The sequence below is a fragment of the Pteropus alecto genome, unplaced genomic scaffold (genome assembly GCF_000325575.1).
Source record: "Pteropus alecto unplaced genomic scaffold, ASM32557v1 scaffold157, whole genome shotgun sequence".
Classification (NCBI taxonomy): domain Eukaryota; kingdom Metazoa; phylum Chordata; class Mammalia; order Chiroptera; family Pteropodidae; genus Pteropus; species Pteropus alecto.
The window spans coordinates 421,538-434,125 of record NW_006440626.1 but is presented as its reverse complement, the minus strand read 5'-3'; the positions used below and the strand labels follow the sequence as shown (position 1 = coordinate 434,125).

General features: G+C 47.3%; 1 protein-coding gene across 1 annotated transcript in view; it reads left to right on the top strand.

The window, feature by feature from the left end:
* ATXN10 (ataxin 10) overlaps positions 1 to 12,588 on the top strand; it is a 138,156-nt gene that overhangs the window by 36,853 nt on the left and 88,715 nt on the right. Inside the window, exon 6 of the mRNA XM_006917317.2 lies at positions 7,602 to 7,682. Coding sequence (XP_006917379.1) covers positions 7,602 to 7,682 — 81 coding nt within the window. The remainder of the gene's footprint in view (positions 1 to 7,601; positions 7,683 to 12,588) is intronic.

Sequence of the window (12,588 nt, the reverse complement as noted above, 5' to 3'; positions counted from 1 at the left end):
GTCCTGTATGTCTGCCCAAAGTTGGCGCGGCCCGTGGCCACTTCTCCAGCTGCTCGGTCCCTCGGTCCCTCACCTAGATCCACAGCTTAAAATTCTTTTCTGAGTTGATAATTTCCAAACATATGTGTCTGGCCTTGATCTCTTGCCAGAGCTCCAGACTTAGGTGTGCAGCTTCCTACTGTATGCTTCTAGTCGGCATCTCAAACTAGTGAAGGTCGCAACCGGGCTTCCGCTGTCCCCACCCCCAAAGCCGGCTGTCGCTCCCTCGTCTTTACGGTTTCAGTAGCGGCGTCGCCATTCACCCCCTCGCCGAGGCCTGGTCCCCTCTCCAACTCTGAACCTGAGACTCATTCTCGAGTTTCACCCACTTGCACTTACCAGCCCTGTCTGCACCCTGTGTTCCGAGGCCACGCGCTTCACACCACCTCCGCCGTGACAGCTCGAGGCACCACTGTCATTCCTGTGGGCGGACCACTGCCGAGACTCTCACTCAGCTCTCGGCCTCTGCTGTGCCCTCTTAATCACCACACAGCACCCAGGGCGACCTCTTAAAAACTCGTTGTAGAGCTTGCCACTCTTCTTGTTTAAATAAGCCCGCTGGTGGCTTTCCATGGCACCGAGGAGCAAATAGGAGGAGCTTGTCACGTCCTGGCTCCTGACCTGCCTTCCCATCTTCTGTCTGCCACTTCCCCGGTGCTCTTTAGTTCTAGTTGGCCTCACCGCTTTTCCTTGAAAACCCCAAGATTGTTCTCTCCTGAATCTTCCCACCTGCTGTTGCTTCTGCTGGGAATGGTTTTCCTCCGGGTCTCCGCGTGGCTGTCCCCTCTCTCTTCAGAGAGGCCGTCAGGGCGCCGTACATTCACGTGCCCCCCGAATCCACACCCCCTTCCTTTCCTTTGTTTGTTTGGCAGCACGTGTCACTACAGAAAGTTAGCATTTTATTTATTTCCTTGTGGCTAGAATGTAGGGTTAGCCCCTTAGCGCCCTGTAATTTGTCGCGAACACGTGCTGGCGAAGCCCAGCCCACCGCCAGCTCTGTAGACAGTCTCATCGGCACACGTTTGTTTACCTGCCATCTGTGCTGCTCCCCGCTACGGTGGCAGGCTGAGTAGTTGTGACAGAGGATTGGCTCGCACGGTCTTAAATATTTACTGCTTGGCCCTTTATGAAAAAAGTTTGCCAGCCTCAGACAAAGAACCGTACGTGGGGTGTCGCATTTGTTGAATGAGTTGGGTGATTGGTGGGTCAGCCTTTAGTCTCCACAGGCTTATCTGGTTCTGTCTGGCTTCGGAGAGACTCCCAAGGGTCCGGCCAGCCTTCCCTAGGACACTGCGGGAGGACCTCGGAGCTCCTGCGGGTCTGGGTTTCCCAGCGCATGGAAAACTTAGGTTTACACTTTGGTCTATTCCGTGTGCTTCTCCAGACATCTACACACAGCCCTGACTTTCAGTCGCACGTGGAATACAGCTTGTGTGTGTGTGTGTGTGTGTGTGTGTACATCTGTGAAATGTTGGAATACTTTAGGATATCTATAAAAATTTGCTTCATAAACATTGGCTGGTAAATGTATTGAGAAGTGTGGGAATTCAAAACAAAGAAGTATTCTACCGGAAGAACGTTAGCCAGTCGGGTCTCTGCCAGACGTGCACGTGGCCCTTGTCAGTTTCCTTTCTTTCCAGGGCCAGACCGGGGTCCCACGTGCACTTCTGTGGCAGGGCTTTTGGATCTATGTAGCTGACAGCCCCAGCTGGAAGGTTGGGGTTTATTCTTAAAAGGAAAAAGAATTCTGTTATTCAGTTCTAGAAGGAAAAAAACAATGGCAGATGGCCACAAGAACTCGGTAAGTTTTATGAATGAATGAATCGCCTTTATTGTCTGCTGCCGCTTTAGAAGTTAGCTAGTATTTCATTTCCCTTGTTGGTCGGGGTTGACTCTTGCGCGTTAGTTCTGAAGAAGCCCGTCACCCACGCGGAGAGGGTAGACGCCGTGTGCGGAGCGCCTCTGCCGGTGAGCGTCGGGCTGAGAGTCAAGCCTAGCGCTCTGGAGACCGAAACTTGGCCTCTTAATTCTTGTGACAACTGCTCCTCCACAGTGTGGCCTTGAGCTTAGGGAGGCTGAACCCTGCCCGTGTGTCGTGGTGTCACCCGGTGCCTTGCCCGGGAGCTTTCAGGGAATTCTAGTTAGTGTCGTATTTTTTTCAGAGCTCGTATCTCCTTTGTTCTCCAGTAGAAGCACCGCCATCGAATCATCAGACCGACGGGTTTCTGTCTTATTGCGCCTGAAGCTTCGTTTCCCTGGCGGCGGGCGTCTGGCCCTGCGGCTTCGCAGCCTTCGTGCACGTCGCTGTATTAAGCCACCACGGGTTGGATTTCTCAGATCTCAAGACAAATAGAGTGGCGTTCCTTTCCCAGAGTGTGTTTAAGTCAGATTCTTCATTTAATCTGTGAAGTGTGAAAACATTTTCCAGGTTTTTGCAGTCAGTGAAATGTTATAAACGTAGCTTTGACATGACATGCTTGTATGGAAATGGAGATAATAGCTTTCATTTTTAAAAAGTTTCCCCAAACCCTGACTTTAGGATTACCTCTGCTTCCTGGGGACATACTCGCCTTTAATTGTCTTTCTCTGTAGCTCCTTGATGTTCAGGTGGCTTTTACTACCTTTGATTTGGTGTACAAACACTGTAATGCAGATAACGATTAATCTGTCACAGTTCACATACTTCAAAACCAATTAGAAATGAGAACGTGAGAGAAAGGAAGAGCTAGGGAGAGGGACCTTCACGCATTTTGTGTTTTAGCCATTTTGGAAAATGATGTAAAAATGTGGTCAGCGCTTTGGCATCGACAGCTTGCTTTGTGAGCGTTAGCTTTTCCGTAGTCACGTTTAAATGAGGACTCGCTCTGTCTCGTTTCTCGGCCTGCCTTGAGGATGTTGCTGACAGTGCTGTCAGCCACGTCGCAGGGCAGCGCTTCGGTCTCTGTGAGGAGTGACTGCCCTTTTCATGAAGATGCGGTTTGCTTTCATCTTGGAGAACCTGTGGTTTAGAAATTGCTTCTACTCTGCAGGCTTTTAGGAAACGCAAAACTGAGAGCTGCTCATTCCACACATAAATCAATTAGTTGATTAATTTAACAGTTGTTGGGTTTTTGAAGCGTGCCAGGTATTGTTAATGACACCGGAGAGTCAAAATTGATAAGACATTACAATTTAGTAAGAAAGATAATGACCAGAAATCTCCAAATAAATGTATTAAAGATGTCAGGTAAATGCTTTGAAGAATAATACGCAGCATGTTTTGTGTACTGAGCTGTCCTTTAGAATGGTCCTTGGCTTACAGGAAATGCTATGTGGTATTAGCTATTTTATTATTTACAATTTAAATATGATTGGTGGGGAGGAGAGACGATGAAAAAACGTGAAGAACGTCAGATCTTGATGAAGTACTCTGGGGAGGTGATGTGACTTCGAGCCACAAGGTGCTACTTTAAAATGCGGAGGTCAAGGGATTTTCCGAGTTGGTGACATTCGAGCTGAGAACTAGGTAGCCAACCACTTGAAGATCTGTCGGGGGTGGAGGTGGGGACCGGTTGGGAAGAATAGTCAGAGCGGTGAACTTGCCCAGCACGAAGAACCCCAGCACCCAGGGCGGCTGCAGCATAATGGGCAAAGGAGACAGTCTTGGGACACGCAGTCCGAGAGGTGACTGGAGGCCAGTTACGTAGGGCTGTGTAAACAGGAAAAGATGGTTGATTGTACTCTGTTCCACGGGGGCCAATGGGAGCGATTTAAGCGCAGTGTGCATCTGCTGGATTCTGTTCTGCAGGGTCCCTCTGGCTGCTGGACAGAGGTTGAACTGTTGGGGACAGGAAAAAATGGAGGCCGCACCTTTGAGGGCGCAGTCGTAGTCATCAGGCGGGAGGTGATGGTGGTAGAGATGGGGGATGGGGACAGGTGAGTAGATTGAATACGCTAAGCAGGGAGCGCTGGCTGGACTGCGGGAAGGGTTATTTGTGGGTGAGCTGGGTAGAGATCGGCCAGGATGGGAGGCCAGGATGGGAGGCCAGGATGGGAGGCCAGAATGGGAGGAGCGAGGTGTTCGTCTTGTTGAAGGAGGAGGTGGCTGGACCCGTCTGGGGATGGGGATGGGGATGGCGGAGAGGAGGGGTGTGTTTTGGCCCTGTTAAAGTTCAGGCGCCCACTACATCTGAGCAGAGACATCTCATAGGGAGTGCGGCCAGCATGGGCGCTCGGAAGAGGAAGCCCAGGGTGCCCGGGAGCACGTGGCAGTGGGGGCACCTGGCCTGGCACTGAGGGAGGCCTTGCAGATGACGTGAGACTTGACCTAGAAGCTGAAGGATGGCTCGGATCGGGGAGAGGGGATGTACGAGATTGTGGACAGAGAAAAGACGTATTTGGCAGTGTTTAGTCTGTGACGTGGTTTGTGTGCATCAGTGACTCTTTGCCAGGATGTAGTGGGGACTCCATTTTAGTGATCAGATTTTGACCTAGCCTTTAGATGACCTGTATTTTGTGCCTCTGAGTTGCCGTGGTGGAGAGGCGAAGGTAGTTCATCTTTTCTTTCTGTTTCTCTCTGTTCGAGAGTAGATACCGATTTATTAAGTTATTTTGGAGAAATGACTGAAATTTGCCTGCCCACAAATAGCTACTGTTAAGACGAAACTTAAGCTGAGTTCTCTGGCCGGAAACGTGAGGGGCCGGGGACGCTGGCCGGGCGTGGCAGCGTCTGCGCTCGTCAGCAGAATACTTGTCCAATAGAAATCGATTTGAGGATACTTTGCCTGGGTTTATTGCTTAAATTATATATTTAATTCTCGGTAGATAATACATTCATATTGTTCTCATATGAAAACGCATAGTTTCCCCCCAGCCACCTCTCTCATTCCTCCACGCAGCCCTCACAGGCACGCCCTCAGTCCCCCCGCTCCCCGCAGGCTGGGCGTCTTTGTTCACTAAGCAGTACATTTTTGAGATCTTTCCAGATCACCATATAAAAAACTTCCTCATTCTCTTCCATTGTATGCATATAGCAGGATTTATTTCATCAGCCCATTCTTGTTGATCATTTAGATTGTTCTCAGTTTTCATAACTGCAAAATGCTGCGGTAGATAATAGCCTCATTCGTACATCTGTCTTGTGTGTGTGGGCAAGTATGGCTGTCACATAAATTCATAAGTGCAACGACTAGGTCCAAGGGAATGTGCTTTTATAATTTGACAAGCTCTTCTAAGTTGTCCTTCCTAGATTTGTACCATCTACACGCCCCTTAGCAGATTTTGACAGTACCTGGTTTTCTACATGTTTGCTACCGGAGTGTGCTGTCGAAGTTTTGGATTTGCCAGCCCTGCCAAAGTTTAAAATGCTATCTCTGTAAAGTTATATTTTTTATTTTTCTTGCGATGAGATCGAGCCTTTTTTCATTCTCATTTTCTTTACCCATTTTCCTCTAAAGAAAAGTCTTTTCCTTATCTGTGTGTGGGCATATTTTCTAAATTAGCAATATTAGCCTTCTGTTTGAAATAAAATGTAAATATTTTTTCTTTTTTAATTTGTGTTTTGACTTTGCTTGTTTCACTTTTTCCATGTAGAAATTTTTGATTTTTTAGTGGATGAATTTGTCAGTCTTTTTCAAACTCTTACATCCAGATTTTGGGTGAGAGCTGTGAAGACCTTTCCTGTACTTAGCTTTTCTTCCAGTATTGTGTCCTTTCACTTTCGAGTGAAGTTTAGGTGTTTGACCTGCTGGGAATTTTATCTCGGGCGAAAGATCAGAGGATGGCTCCTTTTCGCTTTCGCTGCAGGTGCTGCTGGTGGTCACAGCTACAGAGCTCGTATTGGTTGTGACCCGCCTTTCTTTCCCTCATCCGTGAAATAGAAAACAGTAGAAAAAATGAACAAAGGCCAAGTTGGTTCTTAGAAAAGGCCAACAGAAGTGATCAAGAATTACAGAGAACACTAATGACCAGTGTCGCAAAGGAAAGCGTGGTCACCACATCGGCCTCCAGTGAGCCCGGACCTTGGTTGAAGCTGCTTTCTCGGCCAAGACTTCTGCAGAGGCCGGCAGCTGAGGGCTGTTTGTTGGCAGCATTCAAGAATATGAGCTCTCAGTCCTGAATCCCTCGTTAAGCCCTGCTAGTATTTTATTGCTTAGAGTTCCCTGAGCACATCGCTGTTCTTGCCCAGGTTTTTATTTTTTGTCACGTCTCATTTAGTGTCCTTCCTTCCCCCTTCAGCTAAGGCTTCACAGAACACCTCCTCCAGCCTCCTCGATCTTCTTGCCCATCCTTCGTCACCTTTTCTCCCCCCAGCCCTCTGGTTAGATAAACTTTATTGTTGTGTCTGTAATCCATAACGTGTGTATGTTATATGTAAGACAGTTTTCTGTAAACGTTTCTGTGTGCGTCTTTCTCCACTGTTAGAATTTGGGAACACGGCTTGTGACCAGGCCCCAGCACAGTGCTGGAAACACTGGTTTTGAGTGAACGTTCCTGTGGGACAGTGTTTTAAGTTTCAAATAGCTGAGTTACACGAGTTAACTTTAGGATCACAATTTTGTATACCTGGCTTGAAATGCATGAATTGTTCTTGTTACAGTTCGCTAAGCTACCTAAATTGATGTGAAAATTGTTTTAGAATTTTGACTGTTATCCATTATTGTTAGAAATGGTTTACATCGAAATGTTGATCAGGTTGTGGAAGAAAAGGAGTATGTGTTTAGATTTCGTTTCTGCGTAAAGCGACCGCGTCTTGTGGTAGTTAATATGCCTCCTCTGGCTGTTATGCTGAAAGCCATACTTATTTTATTTGTTCAGAAGTGATTAAATAAACTGTGATTGTAAAAATATTTAACGTTTAACAGCCACTCTTTTATTACTACATAACCTTGGTTATAAACAGTGTCTTCTTTAGCTCTTAAGCCTTCAGATGCCCCCTGGTAAATATGATTCAGAATTAATTAATAGCACTATTCAATCTTTTTAGTTGTCACAGTGGCACTTTGGAGAAATATGCTTATAATCTTTGCCTGAGGGTTCCCATAAATTGATCTCTGAGTTTGGATGACTGCATCGCCTGACAATGAGGATGTTTTCTTGGTAACCTGAGAGCTCTTGAAAAGTAGATAATCAAGCCAGTATTCATTACCCTGTCTCTGGCATGCGTTTAAATAAAAAGTATGACTTGTCTGTTTCTTTGGTTAATTTTAGCACTAAGCTTCTGACCAAAACAATTTAATGTGTTTTCTGTTTATACGTGAACTTGTAGCTAAATTTCATTTTACCGTTTAAGCTATAAGAAGTATTTTCCTTTCTGAGTTCAGATAAAAGCTATAGTAGGCTCTTTTCTCCCGTTGAAAATGATCAGAAGTAGAATTGGGGGAAAATATTTTGAGTGTTTTAATTTTCTTTTGATTGCTAATAGAACAATAGTATGTGATCTCTCAAAACATTTTAAAATGACAACAAATCAAAAATTCAGTGAAAAGGAGTGCTTTTATGTATAAGACGCCTACGAAGTGGGTAAGGCCGAGTCTGTTTTACTACGTTTCTAGTAACCAAACTTTTTCCTTCTTTTTTCTTAGGTTCTTGATCATTACAGACCATTTTCTGAAAAGCCCGGAATTGGTGAAAGCCATGTATGCCAAAATGAGCAATCAAGAAAGGTAACCCCAAAAACCAGTGTGGTTTTGAGTATTTAACATTCCATATAGAGTATCCTGTACACGTGACTGAAAAACTGTGTGGTTTCTTAGTTGGCACAAAATCTCTAACTACATGTTTCTGTGTCAGTAATGGTTTTAACTTGGTTGGTTAACATCACGGCTTAGCCACAGCAGGCGGTGATTACCGTGGGGTTGCACAATCCAGGTTGGCGCCATCGTTCAGTAAAGGCGTGTTACGAAACGTTAAGAACAAACTCTTGTACTTACACCACGGTTTTGTAATAGTCATCCGTGCAACAAGGTGTTGCAGCCGTGTGTTTGAAATGTGTCGTTTGTTCACACCACTGGTCTAGCGACCAGGGGTATATACTAACGACGCGTAGGTTCCGACACACATTTCAGACTGTGACCTCACCGTAGCAAGGAGGGCAGTGTCCTCGATTCCTGGGCTCCCCGCCTTGTTGGGATAGAAATCCTCTCTGAGACTGCAGCCGGGTCTTGTACCGTGTTTAGATTCAGCTTCTTGACCTGGAAAATTAGAGGATCGAATAAAAAGATTCACGGTACTCTTCCCATTCCAATAGTATGTGTTTTTCCTTTTCCCATTAGAAATGTCATCTTAAGAAAATAAAACTTCTTCGGAAATCTGATGAGCAAAAGCCAATCTAATGATGAAGAGCTTTAAGAAATGTTAATATTTTGATTGTAGTCACAGTTTTTATAACTGTAGTGGTTTTGAAATTCTTATTATTTGGGTTCCAACAATTAAGTTTTATGCACTGCTCTGTGGCCTCTTTAAGTAGTCGTTTTTAACAAAAAAGAAAAGTTTATGCTTCTAACGTCAGTTTAAATACCATGTTTATAAATTCATTGCCCCTCGCCACCATCATGTACGTATACTTTTATTTCAGAAAAGGAATTATTTGTAGTTTTTGACCTAAAGTAAGTAACATGATAAACAGTGCTATATATTAGTAAATTGCTTTGCAGTAAGGAACACCTGAATATGTAGTTTAATTGTATTTTAATATTCGTTTATATTTTCCATATTTCTATCAAGTGATCTGTTTTTAAACTGACCCATTACCTAACCAACTGAGGATCACAGACTAAGCATTTTCTGTTTTTTTTAATCAGATAGTTGTAGCCGCTGCTTCATGTGAGTTTCTGCTCAAGGGTTACCTCCTGCTCCTCCTCTGTTTTGCTCTCGAAGGAGAGCTGTTGTCATGTCATCACGTAATGTGTTATACGTCGTGCCGTCTGTGTACCTGCTTGCTGGTGCGTGACGCCACGCCAGTGACTCTGGACTGCCGGCCGCGTGAGGGCCGGGGCTCACCCGTTCTCACTCTGTGACGCGCGCATTTCCCAGGCGGTGCTGGCACACAACAGGCACAAGACAAAAGCTTTGTTAGTTAAAGCGTGAGTAAATGAATGACTGTTTTACTCGCGAGAAGGTCCATTTTAGTACATTGATGACTGTGGCGTCACCTGCTGAATCAGGAACCTGGAGATAGGTGGTCCTTTGCCAGAGTCTCTGAGCCACGCTGCCGCCCTCTTTCTCCAGGTGTCTGTCCTTTATTTGGTGACAGCCATCATTTTGTAGTTGTCTCCAACGTGAGTGTGCAAGACAAGCCTGTTGTGTATGGCGAGAAATACTAGAACGTCTACTCTTATTTACTTGTCAAAAAAAATAAAGCAGTTAAGCTTTATCGTTTAATATCTAGTTTGACAGTTGTAGGTTCTCTATAAATTCCATATGTTGGCAGTGTGCGATGAAAATTTGTTTGTCAGAAAAGCTTGGAAAATACTAAACAGAAGTGTGCCGTCGCCAGGTTATTTGCTCCTGTGGAGCTTCATTCCTTCTTATAATCGAGTTTACATTCAGCCGGCGTCTGTGGTGTGCTGAACGCTGAGAACACCAGAGATGCCCACACACTAGTATTCAAGAAAAGGATGCTGACTTTTAGCAGCATCATTTGTCATGTGGGTGATAGTACTGTTGTCGTTCCGGAGTAACTGTCAAAAGTAATTTTATAGTTCTGATGTCGGGGGGGCGGGTGGTCGCAGCAGACATATGCTCAAGGCTAAGAGAAGGGCAGAACTCTGGAGGCACAGCAAGGCTGTTCATAGGACAGGAGGTAGGAGAAGGGACTGTAATCCTTGGGCACCAAATTTCCACTTATCATCCTTTTAGGTACAAGGAGGTGTTAAGGTTGTTTTCTAGGATAAGATCTTGCTCTTTTCAAAATGCTTATTTTATATGAGAGTATGTGTGAGTCGGAAATTTAGCATTTAATTGACCGCTTCCTAGCCCAGGCAGCCTCGCTCTGGAGTCTGTTCTGATAACTCCTGCACTATGTCACTTAGAGCTGAAAGCTATTAAGTCAGGTGACAGTTGCATTATATGTAAAAAAACCTTTAAACACCCAACAACATACTATAAGAGGACGTATAAATTAAACACCTTTACAAAAAGAGGTGCTCACTGTCTTTCGGCTGGTGGTTTGTCTTCTGAGTGTCGAGATGTTTCTCAAATCGATGTCATGTCGAGCATGGTGTTCTTAAATGTCACGATTGGTCAACAAATGTCAGTTCTGTGAATGAATAAAGACCTACGTGATCTAAGCGCTCAGCTTTATTGGGAGATAGATTTTATTGGAGGTGGGTCTTTGTGGTTCATATTTCACGTGGTTATATGGCCTCAGCCAGATTTCCAACTGCAGCAAACTTCATTTTCAAGAAAACATCAACCCAGAACATTCTGGCTCGAGATTTGCACCTTTGTTTCGTGTGCCTTCTAAATCGCGCATCTACACAGATGGAAGCAATTTAATTATACCAGCGACTTTTGCGATAGATCTGACCACTTAGGGTTAAAGGAAACGGGGCCTTGATCAGAAAGACAGGGTGCTTTACGTAAGCGAAAACAGAAGGCTGCGAACACTTCACCCCTCTGTGGTGTTAGTTACGGCAAAGTTTCTTTGATTTGCTTCCCTTCACTAAGCAGTTGTGACTCCCCGCTCGGAGCGGGGCACTGCGCTGTGTTCCGCAAGGAGATGCCACAGGCAGACGGTGCCGACCCTCAGCGATCCTGTAGCCTTTCTGTGAACTTCGCCAGACAGCCGCGGGGCCGGGGGGGAGGCCAAATGAGGGTGTTGATAACTGTCCCATGAAGCAGATTTGGTAGATGTCATAGGAGGGGAACAAGTACAGTGCCTTAGGGACATGGGGCTGGAGGGAAGGGGAAGATAGCACTTGTGGCCTTTGGGGTAAGTAAAGACTCTGTGGAAGAAGCAGCGTTGACGCGCCTGTAGGGCGGGCAGGATTTTGCCAGGCACTTAACGGGAAGAGTATGGACATGTTCTAGTTGAGGGAGTGGGACAGGAATCTGGGGGTGTTTTGGAGAACCCCAGTTTGGGATGAAAGATCCTCGCAGAAGAGCAGTGAGCGTGCTGTGGGGAGGAAGGCCAGGGCTGGGCTTCGTGTTGGTGACGGGAGGTTCGGTTCGTTTAATGAATGTTGATTGAGCGCCTGCTCCGCACGCTAGATGCCAGTCCCCGCCCTCGTGGAGCTCGTTTTCTAGTGAGAGGGACACAAGACACAGATGGAAAACGTCGGCTCTGCCACACGGCGGCATGAGACAAGCTGGGAAGGGGACTTACTGGTGGGGTCACCTTACTACTCACAGAGCCACCTGGGATTTAGAGTCCAGGAGTCAGGGGATGACCTGGGAGGGACCGACGCGAACGGGCGGATGAAGGGCCTGATGAGCGCCCGGTGGCGGTGTCTGTGCTGACTGTGCTGAGCAGGGCAGGTGGTGTTGGGATGGGAGCTGGGCCTGGCGGAGGCTCTCGCAGCTCTGCAGGGAAGTGGGGGCTCTTGGGTTCCCTGTTGACGCCTTTGGGGCACTAACGCATGTATTCTGTGCCCAAAGTTGCGCGTTCACCGATTAATAGGATTTCTCCCCACAGAGCTGGGTAATAATTTCTCTCCTCTGCGCCCGGAATTGTGCTGTGTGCCATCCCCATGAGAGCTGGGAGACGGTCGCTGTGCGTGTCTGTGCTTCGGCCCAGGGGCTCCGCTGGAGAGCCCTGGGTGACCCTGCGGTGCTGCGCAGTGGGGGCCACCCGTCAGGCACCGGAGGCGTGCCCCGCCTGTGGCCCCAGCCTGCCCAGCGCCAGTGTCCCTCTGGGATGGGGGCCGTTCCTCCGAGAAACAAGCACTGTATTCCTTCGGCACCCGCTTGCGGTCCTGGGACGACACGGGGCGGTGTGGAGGGACCGAGCCACGGGTACCCCGACGCTCCCTGTGCGCTCGTCCTTTCAATGCCGCAGTTACTACTCACAGAGCCACCTGGGATTTAGAGTCCAGGGGTCAGGGGATGACCTGGGAGGGACCGTCCTTTCAATGCCGCAGTCGACGCCTTCACCCTGGTGGTTCGTTTGGGCAGATTTCAGAGTCGGAACCCGCGTGTGTGCTGTGATTCGGGAGGAACGAGAGCCTGCACGCTGACAGCTTTCGGATCCCCTTCCCCAGGGGTATCGTGTTAAACTCGTTCCCCTTGGAAAACAGCTTCGGGAGTTTTGGGGTTCATAGTCTTGTAGTAGCAGCTACCAGCAGAGGTCGCTGTGCCGCCTCCTGCTTCAGATAAGTTACCCAGCCCTTCGGAACTTTGTTCCATCTGTAAAATGGGGATAATAGTAGCGCCCCCTGCCCCCCGCCCCCCATGGAACTGGAGACTGATGGGGATGAAAGTAAAGCGCTCAGCGCACAGCGTGTGGATCACTCGGTAAACGCGTGTGGCTGTTTCTGTTGCCGTGCTTCTCTGCCGTTACTACCGCCGTTACTACCGCGTTACTACCACCGCTGTTACTACCACCGCCGCCATTACCACTGCTATTCCTGC